General features: G+C 44.7%; 2 protein-coding genes across 3 annotated transcripts in view; one reads left to right on the top strand and one right to left on the bottom strand.

Moving 5' to 3' along the window:
* ALDH18A1 (aldehyde dehydrogenase 18 family member A1) overlaps window positions 1-13,484 on the top strand; it is a 51,034-nt gene extending 37,550 nt beyond the window's left edge. For both annotated transcript variants that reach the window (XM_019035200.4, XM_004049839.5), the window contains exons 13-18: window positions 2,787-2,924; window positions 5,263-5,458; window positions 5,561-5,682; window positions 7,985-8,171; window positions 9,134-9,229; window positions 12,485-13,484. In XM_019035200.4, the coding sequence (XP_018890745.3) occupies window positions 2,787-2,924; window positions 5,263-5,458; window positions 5,561-5,682; window positions 7,985-8,171; window positions 9,134-9,229; window positions 12,485-12,666 (921 nt within the window). In that variant the 3' untranslated portion in view covers window positions 12,667-13,484. The remainder of the gene's footprint in view (window positions 1-2,786; window positions 2,925-5,262; window positions 5,459-5,560; window positions 5,683-7,984; window positions 8,172-9,133; window positions 9,230-12,484) is intronic.
* Window positions 13,485-24,153: 10,669 nt separating this feature from the next.
* Window positions 24,154-24,729, bottom strand: LOC101130553 (small ribosomal subunit protein eS1-like). Its single transcript, XM_055352582.2, has one exon. It carries the CDS (start codon window positions 24,727-24,729, stop codon window positions 24,496-24,498), a length of 234 nt encoding a protein of 77 aa, XP_055208557.1. The 3' UTR covers window positions 24,154-24,495.
* Between the last annotated feature and the right edge of the window lie 352 nt (window positions 24,730-25,081).

Raw genomic sequence — 25,081 nt, 5'->3', positions numbered from 1 at the left:
TCGAATCTATAAATTACCTTGGGCAGTATGGCCATTTTCATGATATTGATTCTTCCTATCCATGAGCATGGAATGTTCTTCCATCTGTTTGTGTCCTCTTTTATTTCGTGGAGCAGTGGTTTGTAGTTCCCCTTGAAGAGGTCCTTCACATTCCTTGTAAGTTGGATTCCTAGGTATTTTATTCTCTTTGTAGCAATTGTGAATGGGAGTTCACTCATGATTTGGCTGTTTGTCTGTTATTGATGTATAGGAATGCTTGTGATTTTTGCACATTGATTTTGTATCCTGAAGAATATATTTTCAATACTGGAGATAGGTTTCCCAAAGACAGCTGTGTGTGTATGAAGGTCTTTTAACCAAAAAAAAGATAATTTTTGAGACTTTATTCTCAGGTTGTTCTTGAGGTAATATACGTTCTTGATTCCTCCAGTATCCTAAAGTAGTTGTTCATATGTCCATTTTAGAGCTGGAGAAACTGAACCTCATAGAAGGTAATATTCCTGTCACACCTGTAAGGTGCAACTGGGACTGTTACCCAAATCAACCTACCATACCACAGTGCAGGAGCAAATTTCCAAATATCTTAGCCTGTGGTTCACTTTGTTCTCTGACCACAAGTCTCTGTTAGCCTGCTGCTGTCGTTCATGAATAACTGGCTTGGCCCATGTGAAAAGGACCCCTTTATTGTCAGTGTCACTGATGGCTTCCTATAAGTACATCTGTTAGGAAAAAGAACTTTCAGTAGTTAATGGAAATTAGAATGCAACCCTCGGCTGGGCACAGTGGCTCACACCTGTAATCCCAGCACTTTGGGAGCCCCAGGCAGGTGGATCACAAGGTCAAGAGATTGAGACCATCCTGGCCAACATGGTGAAACCTTGCCTCTACTAAAAAATACAAAATTAGTTGGCATGGTGGGACCTGTAGTCCCAGCTACTCGGGAGGCTGAGACAGGAGAATCACTTGAACCCAGGAGGCAGAGGTTGCAGTGAGTTGAGATCGCGCCACTGCATTCCAGCCTTGCAACAGGGCGAGATTCCATCTCAAAAAAGAGAAAAGAATGCAACCCTCTTTAAGCAAGTTGACATATCACAGCCTCTGGTTGAGAAAGCATGCGTTAAAGTTCTTGCCAAGCAGCCATGCTGGGAAATACAAGGTATCATTAGAGAGTGGCCCCACTTTATTACCCTAAACTGCCTCCCAGAATTCTGGGAGCATTTCCCCCACTGGACTGTCCTATAGGATACCAGCTATTCCTTTGCACTAGCCCCAAAGTCTCAAAGGGAAATTCTATTGTAAAAACAAAAAACTAGCACCTCTTTACTATAAGACATAGGTGACTGTGGAATCTGGAATGCTCTGTGAAGGGTACTCTCTGACATCCCCTAAAACCAGTGTGTTCACCAAGGGACTCCCATACCACTGAGGCCTATCCTCAGTCCCTGGCTGATGCTGGCACACTACCTCTCTGGCCACATACCTGTCTTGCAGAAATGCCCCAGTGATGACTGCCAAACTCACCTCTGCTAGTAGAAATGGGCCTAAGTCTCTCTGTGGACTGTATCCGTGAATTTTCTTTGCTACCACTCATCCATACCAGCTGATACCTCACAAGGAGCTGATACCTCATTAGCTAACTACAGCTAAGGCTCCTCATCTGGACTCAGCCCTGGATGGTTTCACAGAATCCATGAATCCTAAAAATTGTGTGCAATATTCTGTGTGTTTATGTCTGGAGAAAGTTTACTTAACTTTTATAAGAGGTAGAATGATCAGGTCAGTGTCACTCACTCTTTGCTCTAACAAGGCAACTAGCCCTCCTCCTGGATGGTTTACGTTTTCCTCCCCAGACAGGCATGTGGGAAAAAGACTCTGTTCTCAGCAGTCTCTACCACAGCTGTCCAGGGGCTGGCAGGAGCTCTGGTCTTCTCCAGGTTCTTAGCACCAAGCACTTAGAGCTTTCAGAACAATTCCAAGGCCAGAGTAGGATGTGGCCAGAGGAGCTGCCCAGCCTCAGCCTGATCAGATGAAGCAAATGCTTCCTTACAGAGGTGGCTGAAGACCCTGTTCTCCACGGTGGAGGGTGCTGTGTGGCCCTGGCCACTTCACTCAGTTCTCTTTGCTTTATTTGTTTGTTTGTTTGTTTGTTTGTTTGAGACGGAGTCTCACTCTGTTGCCCAGGCTGGAGTGAAGTGGTGTAATCTCGGCTGACTGCAGCCTCCGCCTCCCAGGCTCAAGAAAGTCTCTTGCCTCAGCCTCCTGGGTAGCTGGGGCTACAGGCACCTGCCACCATGCCCAGCTAATTTTTGTATTTATAGTAGAGATGGGGTTTCACCATGTTGGTCAGGCTGGTATCAAACTCCTGACCTCGGGTGATCCACCCACCTCGGCCTCCCAAATTGCTGAGGTTACAGGCGTGAGCCACCGTACCTGGCCAACTCAGTTCTCTTTGCTAATGGTCCTAAGGAAGCCATATAGTTTAGTTGCTAAAATCCAGTGGTTTGTTCTGGAGTCAAACCACCTCAGTCTGGCTCCCAACCCTGTTATTTATAAGCTGTGTGACTTCGGGGAGTCATCAACCTCTCTGGGCTTCAGTGCCCTTATCTGTAAAGTAGGGGATAAAACAGGCACTTAATTCACTGCAGTGTTGTAAAGATGAAACAGCATAGACCTTATAAAATGATGAACACAGTGCTTAGCACAGAAGGAGTGCTTATGAATGCTAACATCACTGTTGCTATTACTGTTTGTCTCCTTTGATCCACTGCTCTCCCTTTGATCTGCAGGTGGCAGCTTTGGCTATCGCAAGTGGTAACGGCTTATTACTCAAAGGAGGGAAGGAGGCTGCACACAGCAACCGGATTCTTCACCTCCTGACCCAGGAGGCTCTCTCAATCCATGGAGTCAAGGAGGCCGTGCAACTGGTAGGTCCCTGGGAATGCACCAAGTCAGGCCCAGAGGGGCCAGATCAGGTGTTTGGGAATTTAAAGCAAAACGTAGGCCACATAGAGCCAAGACACTACTACAAGCAGACTTGACACTCCAGCAGGCCTGTGAGCCTACAGACTTTAGGCCATTCTGCAGAGCCAGATGGGTCCTCAGTGGCTTAGGAGGCTTAGGAAGGCCCCTCCCTTATAGCTGCGTCTTGGCACTATTTATTTACAAGAACGTCAATTAGACCTTCATTCTTTGGGTCACAAGGCAGCAGGAGTACCAGACCTAGAGTGTGAGGCCTAGGTTCCCGTCATTGGCAGAGTGATCTAGGGTAAGTCAGATGAGAAACTTTACAAAAGTTTGTCATAAACTGTCATGCGGTATGTTGAGTATGAGATCATGCTGTTATCACTATTATTATTAAGGTCATTACTTTAACTGACCATTTCTCATTCTCCTCAACTGTCAAATGAAGTTTGATAATAATAGCTACTACTTGTTGAGTACCTACTATGTGCAAGGCTCATTTTATCCGTTAACTCATTTGATCGTCACAGCAGTCCCATAAGGAAAATATCATTAATTATTAGACTCATTTTCTACATTGGGAAAAAACAGATTCAGAGGTAAAGTAATTCCCCAAGAGTCACATGGTGTGTGATAGAGTTTAGATTTGGACCTAGGCTGACTCCAGATTCTTTTTTTTTTTTTTTTTTGGCTCATTTGCTCCAACATTCCAGGATTCTGTTGGCTACTGGGAGGATGTCTACAAACCTGCTCATTACACACTCAGTGACCAGATCTGGTTTTTTTCTTATGCCAACATAGTGGTTGGAAAGAGCGCAGATTTTAGGGATTCAAATCCCAGCCCCACCACTTCCTAGCTTACACAGGTGCCCTCCCTCCTTTTCTTCCTATTGATGTGTAACATACGTACAGTAAAGTACACAGATCCTGTGAACCACTCTGTGACTGTTCACACACACACATGTATAACCACCAGCCATATCAAGATACAGAACAGTCCAACATCCTGGAGGGCCCCCTTGTGCCCTTCCCAGTCAATATGTAGCCCCCTTCCCCACAAACTACTTTTTTGACTTCTGTCACATTAAATTACTTTTGCCTTTTTTTTTTTTTTTTTGAGACATGGTCTTGCTCTGTTGCCCAGACTGGAATTCAGTGGCACAATCTCGGCTCTCGGCTCACTGCAGCCTCGGCCTCCTAGGCTGAAGCAGTCCACCCACCTCAGCTTTCCTAGTAGTTGGGACTACAGGTGTGTGCCTCCAGACCTGGCTAACTTTTGTGGTTTTTTTGTTTTTTGTTTTTTGTAGAGACAGGGTTTCACCATGTTGCCCAGGCTGGTCTCGAACTCCTGAGCTCAGGCAGTCTGCCTGCCTCAGCCTCCCAAAGTGCTGGGAATGTGCCACCACGCCCTGCCTTTTGCCTATTCTTGAAATTTATATAAATGAGATCAAACAAAACACACGCTTATGTTGCCTGTCATTTGTTCGTTATGTCTGTGGCATTCATTCCCATTGTTGCATCTAGCAGTAGTTTTCTCATTTAATTGCTGGGTAGTGTTCCATTTACCTGCATATACTACAGTTCATCTTTTCTTCTCTTGATGAATATTTAGATTGTTTCCAGTTTTGGGCTATGTGGAATAAAGTTGCTGTGAACATTCTGGCACACATATATATTTGTTATAAAAGTAATATGACCATATGGAGAAAAATTAAAAATCAAGAGAAAACAAAATGTCCATAATCTCAGTATCCTCACGCAGGCTCTTTAAGTCATTCCAATCCACATCCCAGGGTAGAAGTTGCCATCAGAAGTCATGAGAACCATGACTCCCTAGCAAGACCAACCCAACATTTCCTCAATGCTGTGAATAGAAAATCAACAGAGAAGCCACTCCCTTTTGTGATCTTCATGGCCTGGAGTAGTGTACTGCATTTAACCTCCATAGATACCCCTTTGTGCTGCTTCTGGCATTTTAAAAATTGTCTGCCCTATATTATGGCTAGCAGTACCCTAGTGCTGCCTTCCCTACTTGATGCTGAGCTCTTTGATGGCATGCAGTGTCCTGCGTGATATGTGATGTGGAGCACAGCACCGAATATATAGTGTTTGATAAGCATTTGCTGGACAACTTTTTGATTCCCATGATCGGGAACTTAATTTTGTTTTTAGAATAAGTTTTCGCAGTGTCTCACTTAGTTCTCAGAGTATACAGATGTTTATCTGTAAAAGGGAAGCTGCTGTTTTTATATTTTGTGTGGTCAGATGTCATCTTTATCTTTTTCTTCTTTCCTTCTAAAGGTGAATACCAGAGAAGAAGTTGAAGATCTTTGCCGCCTAGACAAAATGATAGATCTGATCATTCCACGTGGCTCTTCCCAGCTGGTCAGAGACATCCAGAAAGCTGCTAAGGGGATTCCAGTGATGGGGCACAGTGAAGGGATCTGTCACATGTATGTGGATTCCGAGGCCAGTGTCGATAAGGTCACCAGGCTAGGTGAGCTGGATGGGGTCTTCTCTTTCACAAGGGAGAAATATTACATCCTCTGCAGCTCTGGATCGTGTCAATGGAAACAATTCTTTGCTCATCTTCTTTCAGTCAGAGACTCTAAATGTGAATATCCAGCTGCCTGTAATGCTTTGGAGACTTTGTTAATCCACCGGGATCTGCTCAGGACACCATTATTTGACCAGATCATTGATATGCTGAGAGTGGAACAGGTAAGAGCTCCATAGGACTAGTACATTACTTCCTGTCTTAGAAGCCTGTGGAATTAGACCAGGCACAGCCATACCATATAAGGCAGTTTAAGAAACAATATTTTTTAATATCTTCTGTGTACAAAGTTCCATGCTAAGTAAAGTGTGAGTAAAACACACCCCTGCCCTCTAGTAGTCGAACCAAACCAATACACAAATAGCTTTATTACAAAGTGGAATGTGTTGTGTGCTAAGGAGGGTTCAAAGGTAAGACAGACCACATGGCACTATGCTGACTGAACTGTTTCTGGCAACCTTTTATTCACGTGTCGAGGTGTTCCCAAGCATATATTATTTTTTGGATTTGATTTGAAAAGATGGTGCAGAAACGTTTCAAACCAAAAACTTACGTACATTCACTGCCTGCCCCCAGTGTCTTTGGTTACCAATATTAGTGTACTTAATGCAGTGATATTTGGGATTCAGTAATTTTTAGAATGTCTCCCTGGATTATGTTTTTACTATATTGTTAAGGTTGTAAACAAACCAAAAGCCAGTAAGTTTCAAATATAAAGTTGTGCTGTGTCCTAAATTCATGCCTGCAAGAAAATATAATAGATGCCCTCAAGGCAAAAATGGGCAATCTGTTAAACTCTCTGCATGGATGCATTTTAAGCTTTAATTTCTGATGTCATAGTACACTTTCAGAATTATATAAACCAGCATGGCAGTAGAGAAGGTGCTTGTTGGCCTTGGTTGCTTTGACTCTGAACATGTGTCTCTTCCCTTCCATCCTTTGACTGGAAAGGAAGGCTCCAGTTAGCTTATAAATGTGGCATGGTCCCAGTGAGAACTGGAAAGAATTGTTTTAAAAATGAAACTGTACTCCATGGATTACAAGGAAGTTAGATCACATGGTCATTCATGTTCGGGGACCTTACTTTACTTTGGTAAGGAAGCCTGTCGATTGGGCACCTGTGTTTGCCAAGCACCACAGTGAACTGGATTAGACAGGAGGAAAGCTCTCCTTTAGCCAGGACTAAATCCCTCCCCAGACCTAATTTGAACACACCAGTGGTATCCTCAGTCATTAAAATGAGGATGGCCTTGAAATTCCAAATCAAAATGAGTCAGTGTGTGTACTTCGTACAGCACTTTTGGATGGCAGAAAGTAAAGCTAGAAGGATGACTTGCACAGGGATGGGGTTCCAGTCCCCAAGGAACACGGAAGAAGTGAGATCCCAGATAGGAAACAATGGCAGGGCCTCGGGAATCATGAGGATAAGGCAGACACCACTTATAACTTGAGCCAAGGCAAAAGCTTGATCCCAAAGAATCAAGGCATGAACCCTGTCCTGGGGATGTCTCAGAGAACAAGGTTTAAGTGGGATCCAGCTTGTGATTGGGATCCTCGGTGACCAGCCTCAGAATCCTTAAATTCCTCTAACCAGCAGCAGGATTAGAGCCAGAGCCTGGGGCTGAGCTGAACCTAGAGGTGGGGCCAGACTGACACAGTTGGAAATCAAACGAGTAGCCACAGTTTGAGGTGCTGAAAGCACCTGACCGAGTACTGCTTACCTCTAAAGCAAACCTGGGACTTCGCTAGGGTACAGGGAGTAGGAATGTTTATGTGGCACCTCCCTTTTTCCACACGAGTCTAGTGCCTAGGTACCATATGCAGGAACTGGGATCTTTATTGTCAAGTATTCATTTTAGTAAAATGCCAGAAGTCAAGCCCTTGTGTTGATAGCCCACTAAACGCCTTGCACATTCTTTTTTATTCTTTTTTTTTTCTTTGAGACGGAGTCTTGCTCTGTGCCCCAGGCTGGAGTGCAGTGGCACAATCTTGGCTCACTGCAACCTCTGCCTTCCAGGTTCAAGCAGTTCTCCTCCTGCTTGAACCTCCCAAGTAGCTGAGATTACAGGCACCTGCCACCATGCCCTGCTAATTTTTTTAATAAAGACGGGGTTTCACCATGTTGGCCAGGTTGGTTTCGAACTCCTGACCTCAAGTTATCCACCCGTCTCAGCCTCCCAAAGTGCTGGGATTACAGGCGTGAGCCACCACGCCCGGCCCACCTTGCACATCCTTAACGTTCAAGGCTTCCTGCTTCAATCCCTGTTCCAACTGTCTTGAGGGCCCATTGCTGGCAAGTGGCCAGTCAGATCATGCTGGAGGGAGGAAAGTAGGACTAGTTCAGTTGTCGAGGCTACAGGAGCCACTTTGGGCTGTGGTTTTACAGGCTCACCTTTCTGTTCTATCCTAGAACTTGCTTATTTCAGTTGTTTTTATGTTGTTGCCCCTGGACTTCCTCTGTTCCAGGTAAAAATTCATGCAGGCCCCAAATTTGCCTCCTATCTGACCTTCAGCCCCTCTGAAGTGAAGTCACTCCGAACTGAGTATGGGGACCTGGAATTATGCATTGAAGTAGTGGACAACGTTCAGGATGCCATTGACCACATCCACAAGTATGGCAGCTCCCACACGGATGTCATCGTCACAGAGGACGGTCAGTGTCCAGATGCTTCCCGCATACAGTGTCTGCCTTTGCTGCTTTCTGATCCTGCTCCTCTTAGCCCCCCTTGGGCTGCAGAAAAACATCATTTGAGTAGGCTTATGGTAATGTTTAGTAGTGGTTGCATTTGGTACTTTGATGAGTGCTTTCACATCACTTTATTATTTGTCACAGCCGGAGGAGGAGGGGCAGGGATGATTAGCTCTGCTTCGAAGATGACTAACCCTGTCAGAGGCACTATCATTTAATGCGTGCAGCAAATCTTACAAGGTAGTTAAAATAAACCCATTTTACAGCTGAGGAAACCAAGGCAGAACCAACTCTGCACATTCATTCATTCATTCATTTATTCCACAAATATGTATGCAGGGACACTCCTGGGTGTCAGATACTGGAGCCTCAATGGTGGAGGATGCCAGTAGGGCCCCAATGAGGAATTTACAGTCAGCTAATTAGGGCACCAGAGCAGTACCACCCGTATTAACAGCCAACATTTACCAAGCACTCACTGTGTGCTAGGCACTAGGATGAGTACTCCCCAGGTGTTTCATCCTCTCTACAACCCTATCAGCTAGGTCATGTTGTAAGTCCCTTTTGACCCAGACACAGAGAGTTTTGTACACCTGCAGAAGGTCACAAAGCTAGCAGGTGTACAGCTGGAGTTCAGGCCTAGGCAGTCTGGCTCTGGAGCCCATAAGTAGGAAGTTTAGGCAGGTCACCTGCATGGGAGGTCTGGATTCCAACTCAGTCTTTCCACAACACTGTGATTGATGAAGCTAACTTGTCTTCTTCCTGTTGAGATTTTTCACAAGCCTGAGTATTTAATATGTGAGAACACATGGAGAGGCCCCAGTGGGGACCCAGACCCTGCCCTGATCTGTCACCAGTCAATGGCTGGAAACAGGGATGTTCTCTGGGTATCATCCTAACTTGGTTTCTCCTTCTTTACCCTGCAGAAAACACAGCAGAGTTCTTCCTGCAGCACGTAGACAGTGCCTGTGTGTTCTGGAATGCCAGCACTCGCTTTTCTGATGGTTACCGCTTTGGACTGGGTAAGAAAGACTCTGGTTGGGAAGAAAGAAGTTCCTTGTGAAGCACTGTTTGGTCCAGGGGTATGTTGAGGTGGGGAAGACACCTCGCCTTGACTGTCAGTCACATGCTTGGTCAAGATAAGAGAGAAACAGGCTGGGTGCGGTGGCTCACGCCTGTAATCCCAGCACTTTGGGAGGCCGAGGTGGGTGGATCACCTGAGGTCAGGAGTTCGAGACCAGCGTGGCCAACATGGTGAAACCCTGTCTCTACTAAAAATACAAAAAATTAGCCAGGTGTGGTGGTGCATGCCTGTAATCCCAGCTACTCAGGAGGCTGAGGCAGGAGAATTGCTTGAACCCGGGAGGCAGAGGTTGCGGTGAGCCCGAGATTACGCTACTGCACTCCAGCCTGGAGGACAGAGTGAGACACCATCTCAAAAAAAAAAAAAAGAGACAGATTTCTGGCAAGGTAGGATTATCAGGGAGAATAATTAATGAAACCTCCCATGAGTTGGTGGAAGGCCTACCTTCTAAGCATTTCACATGCTAAGAAGGCAGGTACTTGTATTCATTTTTCATAGAGGGAGAATGAGATTCAGAGAAGTATAGTAACTTGCCCAAAGTCCCACAGCTGGCATTTAGACCCAAACTTGAGCAAGTCCAAAGCCTGGGTTCTCCCGCTACAGCGTGGGCAACCACAGCCTGCCTTTTTACACAGGCTGCGCCAGAGGTACATGCTGTGTCCCTTGAGAGCACTCCTTTTACAGACTTATTTCGTCAAAATGGCACAGCCAGGTTGCCTCGGAGATAGGAAACCCCACAACGGTAGGACAAAAGAAGGTGCCGTGGGCCTAAGTACCAGCATCAAAACAAACAGGCCAGCCAGAAGTACAAGGTTACCTTCTACAGCAGACCTTGAAATAAAAAGCTTCAGAAGGGCACTTCTGTCCCTTTCCATTAGGTATAAAATTTCGAGCCCTCTGTCGTGTTGGGGTTATTTGGACAGTCTCTCGTTTTCAGGGGTACCAGTATATAAAACTCCAGAATGGGCGCAGTGGCTCACGCCTATAATTCCAGCACTTTGGGAGGCCAAGGCGGGCAGATCACCTGAGGTCGGGAGTTCGAGATCAGCGTGACCAACATAGAGAAACCCCATCTCTACTAAGAATACAAAATTAGCTGAGCATGGTGGCACTTGCCTGTAATCCCAGCTACTCGGGAGGCTGAGGCAGGAGAATCGCTTGAACCTGGGAGGCAGAGGTTGCAGTGAGCTGAGACCGCACCATTGCACTCTAGCCTGGGCAACAAGAGCTAAACTCCATCTCAAAAAAAAAAAACAGACAAAAAACCTCCAATAATACATTTATGACATGTTTTCTGAATATTTGAGAATTATTTCAACCACTCAAAACATTTTAGGCCACGGGCAGTGGCTCACACCTGTAATCCCGGCACTTTGAGAGGCTGAAGCAGGAGGATCTCATGAGTCGGGGAGTTCGAGACCAGCCTGGGCAACGCAGCAAGACCTCCTCTCTACAGAGATGAAAAAATTATCCAGGTGTGGTGGCGTGAGCCTGTAGTCCCAGTTACTCAGGAGGCTGAGGCAAGAGGATCCCTTGAGCCCAGGAGTTCGAGGCTGCAGTGAGCTAAGATGATGCCATTGTACTCCAGCCTGGGAGAGAGTGAGGCCCTATCTGTATAACAAAACAAAACAGAAAGACATACATTTTAATCCTTCTGAACTTTTTGAGTAGATGATCTGCCTGGAGAAATAATTCTCACCAAATTGTTAAAAGGTTATGAAAGGGAATTTAACTCAGTTATTCTTAATCATGATACTCTTTGTTTTTAGTTCCCCATTTGTATTATGTTGGGATTTTGATGTAATTATCACATCACTTGCATTGATCTTTATACTCTCCATGTACTTGAAAAAGAAATAGCAACATATTTTTAAGGGCTGGGGCACCCAGCATTCAAATGAAAATCCAGGATGAAGGAAGAACAAAAGATCATTTCATTGTCCTTCCAACACCAGCTCAGAGTGAAAGCTGGTTGAGTTAAATTCCTTGTGAAATGCATTAATGACAGTAACAGATTTTACTGAGCATTTACTACATTCCCAGCACTGTGCTAAATGTGTCGCAAGCATGCTCTCACTTCATTCTACAAAATGAATTCTCATTTTCCAGATGAAGAAACCGAGGCATGAGACATAAAGTTAGGTAGTATGTTCAAAGTCATGTGGTCTCTATGCTATTGAACCAGAATTTGAATCCTGCTGGTTTCACTCTCCTTGCCAACCACTACCCCAAGCACATCCCGCCCCTACTGTGTCTCGTACTTGCTCTTCTCTCTGCCTGCAGCACCTCTGTCTGGTTTTCTCCAGCCAGCTCCTTCTCACTGTTCAGGTCCCAACCAAAAGGCACTTCCTTAGGGAGGCTTTCCCTGACCATCCTACCCAGCGTGTCCCCAGCTCCACCACACAACCTCTGTCATAGCACCCATCACTGCACTTGAGCACCACAGGAGACTGTTTACTCACCTGTCCTTCGGCTGCCTCGCCTGCTATAATATCAGCTCCACAAAAACAGGGCCTTGTATCTATTATTCACCACTTTATCCCCAGGGCTCAACACAGTGCCTAGTACATAGTACATGCTCAGTAAAGTTGTGATGATTGAGGGAACCCTGCCTCCACTGTATACAGTGCAGAACACCAAGCCAGGCCCAGGAAAACCCCTGACGTTCCCTAGGTCTGAGCTGGGAGCAAGAGGAAAGGGAATGAACAATAACCCTTTGATGTATTCAGTAACTGTCTAATGAGTCCCTTGTGCTAAGACTTCTAGGGGATACCAAGAACATGTCCCTTTCTTTCTAAGATTTAAAGAGTATTTGAGGAGGTGAAACCATCATGGTAAACATTGTCGTACCCCTCAAAACATGCCCAAATGTCAAAATATGGTATGCAATTCAGATGCTAAACTGATAAAAGAGACAGCACTTGTATTAATAGCATTGTCAAAATGCACTGGGGATAAAATACAGAAGAGGAGTCCACACACTGTTTCACGAGAAGGAGTGTATCATGATTTGTAGTAACCGAAGAACATGTTTATGGGAACAGGGTGACTCAGCTCTCCTGGGGAGGATGGATGAGGAGTTAGCAGGAAGAGAGGGTACCAAGTAAGGGGAAAGCAGCAGGGTGGGTCTGGGGCATGGACAGGAAGGCAGAGGCTGGGAAAAGCTACATCTTTTATTCATGCTTTTTCACAGGAGCTGAAGTGGGAATCAGTACATCGAGAATCCACGCCCGGGGACCAGTAGGACTTGAGGGACTGCTTACTACTAAGTGGCTGCTGCGAGGGAAGGACCACGTGGTCTCAGATTTCTCAGAGCATGGAAGTTTAAAATATCTTCATGAGAACCTCCCTATTCCTCAGAGAAACACCAACTGAAAAGAGCCAGGAAAACCCGGGAATGTTCCAAAAGGTCTTCACTTGTCTTATCTCAGGAGAGAGCCCGCTCTTGTCTCCCAGTTCCTGGTAGGGTCTGCCTGTTGGAAAGTGTACCTGGATGCTTCTGGGCTCCGTTTGGCAATAGCAATCTTGGCTGATGTGCACAGTCTGGCTCCCAGCTCACCCTTTTTTTTTTAAAGTAAGAAAATAATTGCTACCAATAGGGACTTTGCCAAGTCCAATTATCTTCTAGGATTGAAAGGTGCATTTTCCCCATAAAAAAGGCGAGGAAAACCCATGGCTGCTTTGTATCACCTCAGTGACTTACAGTCCCCCTTGGCATTTAGTTGGTACTAGAGCCAGTCATCCTTAACAAATCTTTTCACATTTTATTTCTTTCACATGTAGTCATCTTCAAAAAGGAAAGATTTGGAATTTTAGAAAAGGGGCAACTCTTCTTTTTAGCATTCTCATCAGAAAGTCACAAAAATCGATGGAATCGTTTCCACTGGGAAGATTGACCTTTTGTATTTATTTGTGGGGTAAATTAATAAGCATTCCAGATGCTTGCAGCTTCCTGCATCCAGGAGATGCTGTGTTCCCCGTGATGCAGCTGGAACCCAAGCTGCAGCAGGAGGTGCAAGTTTCAGGATGTTCCCCACTGAGTCGGAGAAATATCTACAGCAGTGATGCCTGAAATTTTTGTATGAATTATTTTGTCGTCCTACCCTTTTCCTCCAAAACAAAAATTAGAGGATTATTTTAATACTTTGGATTCTTCCCCCTTTTCTGAGAAATAAAGTTTTTTATGAAAAGCCTGTGCATGATTGAAGTTTTCTCCCTTAATTGTTGTTACCGCCTTCCTTTTACTCTCTTGTGACCCTCGTGCCCTGCTTGCGGGCATGGTCTCTTCTCAGGAAGCTGTCTGGGGAGACAAGACATCTGCCTCAACAGTGTTTGTTGGTGGAAGCAACATAGGCAGACCGCACAGAGGGACTCAGATGGGGAGACAGGAAAGGAAAACAGGAGATTAAGCCCCAACAGCTTGAAGACTAAAAGTGCGGTGAAAGTCTGAAGTTGCTGGGGTCCGACCTGAGCGAGCTCCCGCGGTGGCACATAGCCCCAGCTGACATCCTTAGTTCACTGCATCCCCCCAGCTCCTCCCTGCCAGTCCTGTTGCCTCAGGATCACCTGACAGCTCGGACCCTCCCCACTCTCCCTCCATCTCTAGCTCCTGTCCTTAGGGCCCCTGGTGCCTGACAGTCTGCAGTTGAAACATTTCATGGGGGCCTCCTAAAGAAATAAGCACTCGCTTACGATGCTGCTGCTTTTCCTCTGAGGATGTTTTACCAGCACAAGAATGATGGTGTCGTGTGGAACATGTTCCCAGGCTGGCTGCACAACCTGCCTCTCCTCCAGACCCTTACATGGTCTGGCAAGTCACCCTGACTGCCCTGCCCTCTGGATGAGGAGTTCTGGCATAGCTTGCCTGAAAAGGCTATAAACAGTCCTGCCTGAAACTGTCACAAATACCACAATGAGCTCCCAACCAGACAACAAATGCCCAGGAATCTTAAATAGAAGGCAGCCCAAGAGAGCTGGGGCCCTTGGGGAAGACCACTGAGAAGGCAGGCCTGCATCTGGGCCCTGAGAAAGACCACTATCATCATCAGACAGAAACCCCAAGCTTCACTCATTAAACTGGCCTGCATCAATCATTGCTATAAATGCACACATTGAGTTGAACTGCATGCCACAGAAACTTCAAAGAATTGGGGCTTGAACTTGATCATTCCTTTTTCTCTCATGTAAAAAGAGCTCTGGAGGTAGGCAACTTCAAGGCTGACTTAATGCCTCCATGAAGGCCATCAGGCACTGGGGCTGCTTTTGATTTATGCTCTTCTGTCCTAGGGTAAGGCTGTTGTCCACATGTTAGTGGCATTCCAACCATCAGGACTGCATTCCAGCCAGCAGGAAGAAGGAAAAACCATAGGCAGAAGAGTGTCTGCCAGCTGCCCCTTCTAAGTGACATTCCAGGAAGACCCCCCTGCCCAGTGGCTTGACCAAAACTAGCTCATGGCCTACCCTCTCTAAAAGGGATCTGGGAGGTGTAGCTTTTTTATTTGGGCACATTGCAGCTCCAAGAAAGTAAGGGTTCTATTGGTAAGGGAGGAGGAAAATGGGATAGGGGAAGAAGATTATCCTAATTGATTCATGGAGCTGAGAGCAGGATTCATTCACCTAAACAGTAGGGCTGCTGGAGAATAAAAGAGGGCTGGGATGGTGGCCAGAGAGGTAGCCACAATGTCCCACTGCACTGCCTGACAGAGGAAATGGGAGGGAGAGGTGAGCAGACACTAAAGTTTCATGGTGCTCTTTGCAGCCCAGTGTAATGGAGGGAGCACTGAACTGGGACTCCAGAATTTTTTTTCCAGCTCTGTCACTGACTGGCATTGTGACCTTGGGTAACTACTTCAACATTTTTGCCTCAGTTTCCACACTCATGAAATGGGAGCTTGGATAAGCTTTCTAGTTAGATGGAGGTGTGGGAAGCTCTTCATCACTAAATTGCAAATTAGCTGAACAAGGTGTTTTTTATATCTGACATCCACAGCTGGCCAAGTCTTTGGTAGGCATTGAAAGCAAAACCCAACATCACTGACCCGCTCTTCACACACACACACACACACACACACACACACACACACACACACACACACACACACACACACCCCTCTGCTATTTGCTGTATATGTGGGCCTCAGACTACTTCAAACTGTGGTTCAAGGATCATTGTAACAGAATGACCACAGGGCCTAGCTAAAACTAGATTCCCGCACCCAGACCTGCTGAGCCAAAATTTCTGAGGGTGGGGCAAAGAATTGGAAATTTTAGCCCCTTATATGATTTATCTCAGCATTACCACTACTGTAAGTAACCTGAGAGTTTTGTTTTTCTTCCATAATGAGAAGTCCAGAAGTAGCTCAAGACAACAGGGCAACTCTGTGAGGCCATTAGGAACCCAGACTCTTTCCAACTTTCAGCCCTGACATTCTTAACTCCGCAGCTTCCCTTGCACCGTGATGGCTGTTCCATCTCCACACCTGTGTTCCATCTATGTCCCAGTCAGGAAGAAGGGCAGGGGAAAGAGGCATGCACAGCTGAGTTCGCCCAACACACCCACATTTAAAGAGCTCTCCTGGAAGCCCCAGTCAGTGACTTCCCTTACATCTCATCAGGAGGAACTGTTTATTGTGGCCACATGAGCAACTATAGCTGCGAGGACTGGGAAGTAGAGTTTTACAGCTGGGTACATTCCTGCTCAAACAAAAATCAAGATCCTCTTTGTGAGGAAGAGGAGAAGATAAAAATCGGGTAAGCTACTACATTAGGGGGTAGCGATGTTAGGTACAGTTACCCCTAGTGACTTTCCAAAGAGATTTTCTTGGAAGGCTCTTTTGTTCCCTTGAACTCATTGATGAGTTTTGTAATGCGGGTTTATATGGGAAAGCTGAAGTGCTCTATAAGAGGTGGAGAAAAGACAAAATTCCCAGGCAGTTTTGGAGAGGAAAGAGTGAGTTGTAGGCCGGTGCAGTGGCTCATGCCTGTAATCCCAGCACTTTGGGAGACCAAGGCGGATGGATCACCTGAGGTCAGCAGTTCAAGACCAGCCTGGCCAACATGGTGAAACCTTGTCTCTACTAAAAACACAAAAATTAGCCAAGCTTGGTGGCAGGCACCTGTAATCCCAGCTACTCGGGAGGCTGAGGCAGGAGAATCTCTTGAACTGGGAGATGGGGGTTGCAGTGAGATGAGATCGTGCCATTGCAGTCCAGCCTGGGTGACAAGAGTGAAACTCCGTCTCAAAAAAAAAAAAAAAGTGAGTTGTAGACTTGCCCTAGGCAGAGGCTACAGACTAAGGGTCAGTAGGAAATGAGGCTAGAGAAAGCTAAATGTAAGAAACAAAGTATAGGAAAAGCCATCTATTTTTAAACTGATGGCTTGTTGGGGGTTGTTATGGACTAAATGTTTGTGCCCTTCCCAAATTCCTTCGTTGAAGCCCTACCCGTCAATGTGATGGTGTTTGGAGACGGGGCCTTTGGGAGGTAATTAGGGTTAGATGAGGTCGTGAGGGATGGGGCCCTCATGGTGGGATTGGTGCTTTCGTAAGAGATGCCACGTCTCTCAACAAACTGTTGAGTAAAAAGTAAAATAAGAGACTCTAGAGACATTGACCTCCTGCCCTTCATGTGAGGACACAGTGAGAAGACAAAACAGTCTCCTGCAAGCTAGGAAGCAGGGCCCTCACCAGGAACCGAACTGGCCAGCACCTTGATCTTGGACTTCCCAATCTCCAGACTGAAAAATAAATTTCTGTTGTTTGATCCACCTAGTCTATGATATTTTGTTATGGCAGCCCAAGCAGACAAAAACAGGAATAATTGTCTTGGAGATACCTGCATTTTAGAAAAGGATTCCTAATATTTCAAAGAATTGCCGAGTGGCATAGTGGAAAGAGTATGGATTTGGGAGTCATATGACTTGCACTCCCATCTATAAATTGTGGGAATTTGCAGGATTTTTTTTTTGCTGCAATGAGCCTCAATTTCCCTATTTGGAAAAAAGTAGACAGTTAATACTTACTTTGAAGATTCCTGTCAGTAAATAATCAGATAATGGACTGGACACCTAGCTCATGGAAGAAGCACCATCCATGTTGGCCACAATTAGCCACATCTGGCATATCTGTCTTTGTATCCCCCACTGAGCCCAGCAAAGTGCAATGCACACAGATGCTCCTGAGTAGCTTTGAAACAGGCTACTTGGGCAGAGCTATAGAGATGGAGGGGGCTTTCTCTGAGATCCATGGACCATTAGGGACACTGGTATGAGGCTGGCAGTCTAAGACAATCAAGTCGTCCCTGACCCCAACTTATTTCTAAACCACTGAAGAGTGTCATTGTTCTCTCTTCCTTATGAAAGTGTCCTGTGGAGTCTCCTGTAGTAGAATTGAGTTAAATGTTACAATGTCTTTTCCACTAGCACTTCTGGCAAAAATCGATGAATAACTTCATAACTACCTTAAGGGCACCTCATTTAAGTTTGCAGATCTCTGCTATTTTAAAGAACTCTGCTATTAGTGAGAATGAGATTTTAAAGCCTCATTCAGTATCCAGTGAGCACCCACTACGTGCCAGATGCTGGGGATAAGAGACATTCCCTCCACCTGATGGTCCAAACGTTGATCTGTCTGAGAATTGCTGCTCTAAACTCAGGTAATTCTTATCCTTAAGTCCCGCCCTTTACAGCCTATTTTACCCTAATCCCTAGGAGAAACCCTTTGGCCAATAGGAAAACACCAAACTAGACAGATATGATCCCATGCTGAAGGCAGGAGGATTCACCATAACCTAAGAAAACCAACTTGCTCTTTATTCCATCTGGCCCCAGGATTCCTCTAACGCTAGAGGGCAGTCGGGTCCCATGGACCTAAGGAAGTCGGCCTGCTCTTCCTCAATGCCCAGCAAATTATCCCCTCCCGATCCTCAGGCTGCTCTCCTGGAAATGAAGTGCTGGATCAGTAAAATAACTTCCAGAGATCCTCTTACCTACAGGGTAAGAGCACAGGCCTTTTCAGTTTAGAGGCAGAATAGGGTTTGGACCTTGATTCTAACACCTACTAGTTGTTTGACCTGGGGAAAGTGTCTTAACTTCTCTGAATTTTGATAATACGTATCCATAAATGGTTTTGCGAGAGTAAATGTAAAGCACTCAGCACAGTATTCAGCATATGGTTAACCTTTAATAACTATTGGCTGTTACTGTTTACGATTCTAAGGAATGGCTTTCTCTTAGTTTTCAACATTGCTTTTTTTTCCCCCTTTGAGACAGGGGTCTCACTGTCACCCAGACTGGTCTCAAACTCAACTCCTGGACTCAAGCAATCCTTCTGTCTCAGCTCCTGAATAGTTAGGATTACAAGTGCATGCCACCGCACCAGGCCCTACGTTTCTCTTTTATTTAAAGTCCAAGCATCAATTCCTAGGACATAAAGTGAGGACATTCTTAGGACAGATCTACTATGTACTAAGCACCATGTACTAAGCATCATAGTAAGGGGGCTAGATGAATTATGCATGATGACACAATAATCTGAGTAGGGGAATTGTTACCCCTATTTTACAGGTATAGAACCTAAAGATCAGTAAATTCCCCAAGATCACACTGTAGTGGAGGAACCTGGATTTGAACCCAAGACAACAGAGCTTCAAAACTCTTCACCACCACAGGGGGCATAGCAGTAGTGTTTTCCCAGAAGCTTCTTGTACCTTATCCCAAAGGCAAGTTGTAAGGCTGAAGAAGGAGGTTGCCATAGCTACTAACTGGACCCCTTTTCACGTAATCAGATCCTCAGTCTGCCCCAGTTTTGCAAGAGGAGCTGCTTGTCTGGAAACTCTCCTCAACACCTGCCCCTGGAGGGAGCCGACTGTGCCTGAATTATTTAGAGAGTCTCTAGACACTTGATATAATGAGCAGGTGTGGATGCTTCTCTGACTTCCCCCACATGCCTTTACTTACCTCCTTTCCCCTCCCCCCAGTTGCCTATGAGGAAAAAGGAGGCATCATCTTTTTCCTCACTGTAGATGTGTCTGCCTCATCTTCATTTTTCATCCCGAAGTCTACTTGTAAGAAGTGGACCATTTTCTTTGCAAATATCAAAAATCATACTGATTTCCATTGAAATTGGTGGTGTAAATTGACCCTAACTAGTAAATTCATAACTTGGCCAGGAGTGGTGGCTCATGCCTGTAATTCCAGCATCTTGGGAGGCCAAGGCAGGAGGATCACTTGAGCCCAGGAGTCTGAGACCAGTCTAGGCAATATAGTGAGACCCTGTATCTAATTTTTAATATTTTTTATTTTTTTTGAGACTGAGTCTCGCTCTCTTGCCCAGGCTGGAGTGCAGTATCACGATCTCGACTCACTGCAACATCTGCCTCCCGGGTTCAAGCGACTCCTCTGGCTCAGCCTCCTGAGTAGCTGGGACTACAGGTGCGCGCCACCATGCTCAGCTAATTTTTGTGTTTTTAGTAGAGACGGGGTTTCTCTATGTTGGCCAGGTTGGTCTTGAGCTCCCAGCCTCATGATCGGCCTACCTCAGATTCCCAAAGTGCTGGGATTACAGGCGTGAGCCACCGCACCCAGCCAAAATTCTTGTTTTTGAAGAATATTTACTGACGTGGAGAAGAGACGCACTAGAAAATATTGAATAGGAAAAAACTAAGCTATAAAACAGTATAATTAAAATTTCTCAATTATATATATTTAGTTAGAAAAAGACTGGAAGACAATGTATCAAATAATATTGTGCGCTGGGCACAGTGGCTCACAACTGTAATCACAGCACTTTGGGAAGCTGAGGCTGGAGTATCACTTGAGGACAGGGGTTCAAGAGAAACCTAGGCAACATATCAAGACCCTATGTCTACAAAATTGTTTTTTTACTTAGCCAGGCATGTTATGTGTATCTGTAGTCCCGGCTACTTAGGAGGCTGAGGCGGGAGGGTCTCCTGAGCCCAGGAGGTCGAAGCTGCAGTGAGCAATAATCAAGCCATTGCACTTCAGCCTGGGTGACAGAGTGAGACCCTATCTCAAAAAAAAAAAAAAGATATGTATATATATAGATAGAGAGAGAGAGAGAGAGAGAGACTCTCGCTCTGTTTTCCAGGCTGGAGTGTAGCGGCGCGATCTCGGCTCACCACAACCTCTGCCTCCCGGGTTCAAGTGACTCTCCTGCCTCAGCCTCATGAGTAGCTGGAACTACAGGCACACACCACCATGCTCGGCTAATGAGTGATTTCTACTGAGCAGTGAGACAAGTGAGTTTTATTTGTCATTATACTTTTCTAAGTTTTCTACTTTATTTTAAAATTTTCATAGCTATTAATATTTCTTTCTATGGGAAATTATTGGTGCAGACCAGGCATGGTGGCTCACACCTGTAATCCCAGCACTGGGAAGCCTAGGCAGAGGATTGCTTGAGCCCAGGAGTTTGAGACTAGCCTGGGCAATATGGTGAGACCCTGTCTCTACAAAAAGAAAAATAATACAAAAAGTAGCTGAGGATGGGCCGGGCGCGGTGGCTCATGCCTATAATCCCAGCACTTTGGGAGACTGAAGCGGGTGGATCACAAGGTCAGGAATTTGAGACCAGCCTGGCCAACATGGTGAAACCCAGTCTCTCCTAAAAAAATACAAAAATTAGCCGGGCATGGTGGCATACACCTGTAGTCCCAGCTACTCGAGAGGCTGAGGCAGGAGAATTGCTTGAACCTGTGAGGCGGAGGTTGCAGTGAGCTGAGATCGTGCCACTGCACCCCAGCCTGGGCGAAAGAGCAAGACTCTGTCTCAAAAAAAAAAAAAAAAAAGTAGCCAAGCATGGTGGTGCACATCCATGATCCTAGCTACTAGCTACTAGGGAGGCTGAGGTGGAAGGATTGCTTGAGCTCAGGAGTTTGAGACTGCAGTGGGCCAAGATCGTGCCACTGCACTCCAGCTTGGGCCACAGAGTGAGACCTTGTCTTGAAAAAAAAAAAAAAGAAAGAAAAAAAGAGAGAGAGGAAGGAAGGAAGGAAGGACGGACAGAAGGAAGGAAGGAGAGAGAGAGTCAAGAAAGAAAAAGAAGAAAGAAAGAAAGAGAAAGAAAGAAAAGGAAAAGAAAGAAGAAATTATTGGTACAATGGTGAAAATAAAATTTGTGATAATAATTTTTTAAATTTATAGACAGGTTTATTTTCCATTCCATCCTTCTTTGTATTCTATCCTTTACAGATGAAGAAATCAAGGTTCAGGTGACATAGCCAGTTGAGGGGAAAGTACAGACTAGACGCCAGACCGCTACACTGGAGGGAGAGAGTGACCTCAAATGGGAGACTGGACTAGTGACTTCTAAGGTCCCTTCCAGCCTGAGGCTGTCTTTCTCTTTGCTGCTGTGCTGGTTTCACCCCCTGCATTCACAGCCCTCCCAAGGTAAGAGAACTTCAGAAACTCATGAAGTGCTTCTGCCTCAGGTACTTCACTGAACTCTAGTTTTCTTTCTGTAACTTGCAAATAGGGCTACAACTCTGACTCTGTGTTTCCAGATTCTGTTTCAATGCAGACAATTAGATGGTAAATAATTCAAGAGAACGGAAACTGGCAAAGTGGTGTGTGATGTCCAAACAGCTATCTTATTTATTCTCTGGTGTAAACTTCAGGCTCATCTGCAACTCGGGAGCCCCAGGAGTAAGTGAAATGTACGAACACAGGAATCTCACCTGTTTCCATTCCCCCCATTTTTTAATATTGTCTGGGGGTGGGAATGCAGTTTACTTTAATCAAAGATTAAGGTAAGACGGGTTGGCTTTGGACGGCAGATTCAGACAACTTCTTAGGCATATCTGAATTTCTTCCCATGGTGGAGTAGAGTGATCAGAATCTAGAGGCATCAGTTTCTCCTTGGCCTGAGGATTCGTGATCCAAAGTTGTGGTCTCAGAAATATCACCATTCATCCTCTTTCTCTTCCTTCTGTGCAATGAGGGAGACACATTTCACCGGACCCTTCTAAACCTGCCCCACCATTAAAGAAGTAGTCTTAGTTAAGACTCGTTGAATTACAGGTAACATAAACCACCTCTGCCCTGCCTAAGAAGAAAAGGATAATGTATTATATAGACATAGGGGTGTCTTATAAAGCCCAAGGGCAAAGAAAATAGAGATGGTCCAGCCTCTCAAGAAACTGGAGCTAGAGGCATCATGTTACAGGACTTCAAAATATATTACAAGGCTATAGTAACCAAAACAGCATGGTATTGGTATAAAAATAGACACATAGATCAATGGAACAGACTAGAGAACACAGTCAACTGATCTTCAACAAAGGTGCCAAGAGCTTACACTGGGGAAAGGACACCCTCTTCCATAAAGGGTGCTGGGAAAATTGGATAGCCACATGTAGAAGAATGAAACTGGATCCTTCTCTCTCACCATATGTGAAAGTAAATTCAAAATGGATTAAAGACTGAAACATAAGATCTAAAACTATAAAAATACTAAGAAAAACTCTCTTGGACATTGGCCCAGGCAAAGAATTATGACTAAGACCTCAAAAGCATAGGCAACAAAAACAAAAATAGACAAACGGAACTATAGTAAACTAAAAATCTTCTGAACAGCAGTTGATTGTTTCAATCAACAGAATGAAGGGACAACTTGTTGAAAGGGAGAAAATATTTGCAAACTATTAATTCAACAAGGGACTAATATCCAGAATATAAAAGGAACTCAAAAATCTCAAAAAGGAAAAAACAAATAATCCCATTAAAAAGTGGGCAAAGGACATAAATAGACATTTCTTAAAAGAAGACATGTAAATGGCCAACAGGTATATGAAAAATGTTCACCATCACTAATCATTAGAGAAATAAAAATCAAAACCACAATGAGATCTTACTCCAATCAGAATGGCTTTTATTAAAAAGATAAAAAAATAGCATCTTGGTGAGGATATGGAAAAAGGGGAACTCTTTTACACTGTTGGTGGGAATGTAAACTAGTACAACCACTATGGAAAACAGTATGGAGATTTCTTTTTTTTTTTTTTTTGGAGACGGAGTCTCACTCTGTTGCCCAGGCTGGAGTACAGTGGTGCAATCTCAACTCATTGCAACCTCTGCCTCCCGGGTTCAAGTGACTGTCCTGCCTCAGCCTCCTGAGTAGCTTGGATTACAGGCACCCGCCATCATGCCTGGTTAATTTTTGTATTTTTATTAGAGACGGGTTTTCACCATGTTGGCGAGGTGAGTCCCGAACTCCTGATCTCATGTGATCCACCTGCCTTGGCCTCCCAAAATGCTGGAATTACAGGCATGAGCCACTGTGCTTGGCCAGAGATTTCTTAAAAAAACTAAAAGTAGAATTACCATTTGATTCAGCAATCCTACTAATGGGCATCTACCCAAAGGAAAAGAAATCAATATATCAAAAGGATATCTGCAAACTTGCATGTTTATTGCAGCACTATGGACAATAGCTAAGATATGGAATCAATCTAAGTGTCCATAGATGGTAGAATAAAGAACATGTGGTATATATACGCAATGGAATACTGTTTAGCCATAAAACGAATGCAATCATGTCATTTGCAGCAACATGGATGGAACTGGAGATTATCATTATTTTTTTTCATCACAAATAGGACTTTTTATTTGCCACTATTATAAGTCTGAACTTTAAACAGATTCTTGGACTGGTCATTCATATCCATCAGCTCATTCGACTTTAGCACCTGTCTTGTCCCCAGTGGCTTTTTCAGAACTACTGCCTTCACCATGAAGCTCCATGAGTTTTCCCAATTCAAACTTGAGCTTCTTCAGCATTTTTACTTTTCTAACAAAGACACCGTGGAGAGGGTAAATAGATTGGCAAGCCTTTTCTATGTGTTTTCCAATGCTGTCTAGAATCAATTTATTGACCACTTCTTTCAAGTCATTTGTCTGCACCTCTTGGGTCATGATTTCCATCATCTTCTGGATTTGGCGGATCTGTTGGTGCTGAGCATAAGAGGTCTTCCGTATCTGATTGTTGCTTTTTTTAGTAAAACCAATACAGAACAGACAAAGCAAGTAACCATGAGTAGTCTTAACATCAACGTGAGCTTCAATCATTGTCTGCCATTTTTTGACCATGGAACACATTTTGTCACGAATAAGATCCATGCCATGGAAGTTAGTCAGGCAGTTTTTGCCCTGAACATCTTCAGTAATCAGCTTGAATTTTCTAAATGCAACTTAATCATTCTGCAAATCAACAAGACTCACTTCAAACACACGACCCTCGAGGCCATCGGATGCAATTTTGGTTCCTTGGGTCCTGGTGACTAGTGTCTTTCCAATATTTCTTATATTGAACGTAGCAGCTGCTTTCACATTATACCAATCTTTCTTAGAAAATGGATCCATCACTTTCTTCTTGGCTCCCTTTTTGCTGCCTTTTGTAAGGTGCTTGTTCTTGCCAACCACCATGGTGCTGCTCAGAGAGCCACAAGGCCTGGAGGTTATTCTCTTAAGTGGAAAAAGCCAGGCACAGAAAGACAAATATTGCATGTTCTCACTTATATGTAGGAGCTAAAAAAATTGACCACATGGAGCTAAAGAATGGAAAAACAGATAATAGAGATGGAAGGGACAGTGGTGGGGGGCAGGCGGATAAAGAGAAGTGTTAAAACATACAAATATACAGTAAAATAAAAGGAATAAATTCAATATTCCACAGCAGAGTAGGATGACTAAACTTAACAAAAATGTGTTGTACTCACATGACAGACACCCCGAATGCCGCTTCTTGATCACTATGTATTATATACATATAACAGAT

The sequence above is a fragment of the Gorilla gorilla genome, chromosome 8 (assembly GCF_029281585.2).
Source record: "Gorilla gorilla gorilla isolate KB3781 chromosome 8, NHGRI_mGorGor1-v2.1_pri, whole genome shotgun sequence".
Taxonomy (NCBI): domain Eukaryota; kingdom Metazoa; phylum Chordata; class Mammalia; order Primates; family Hominidae; genus Gorilla; species Gorilla gorilla.
Note: the sequence above shows the minus strand (reverse complement) of the source record. Positions and strands in the feature narration are given on the sequence as shown.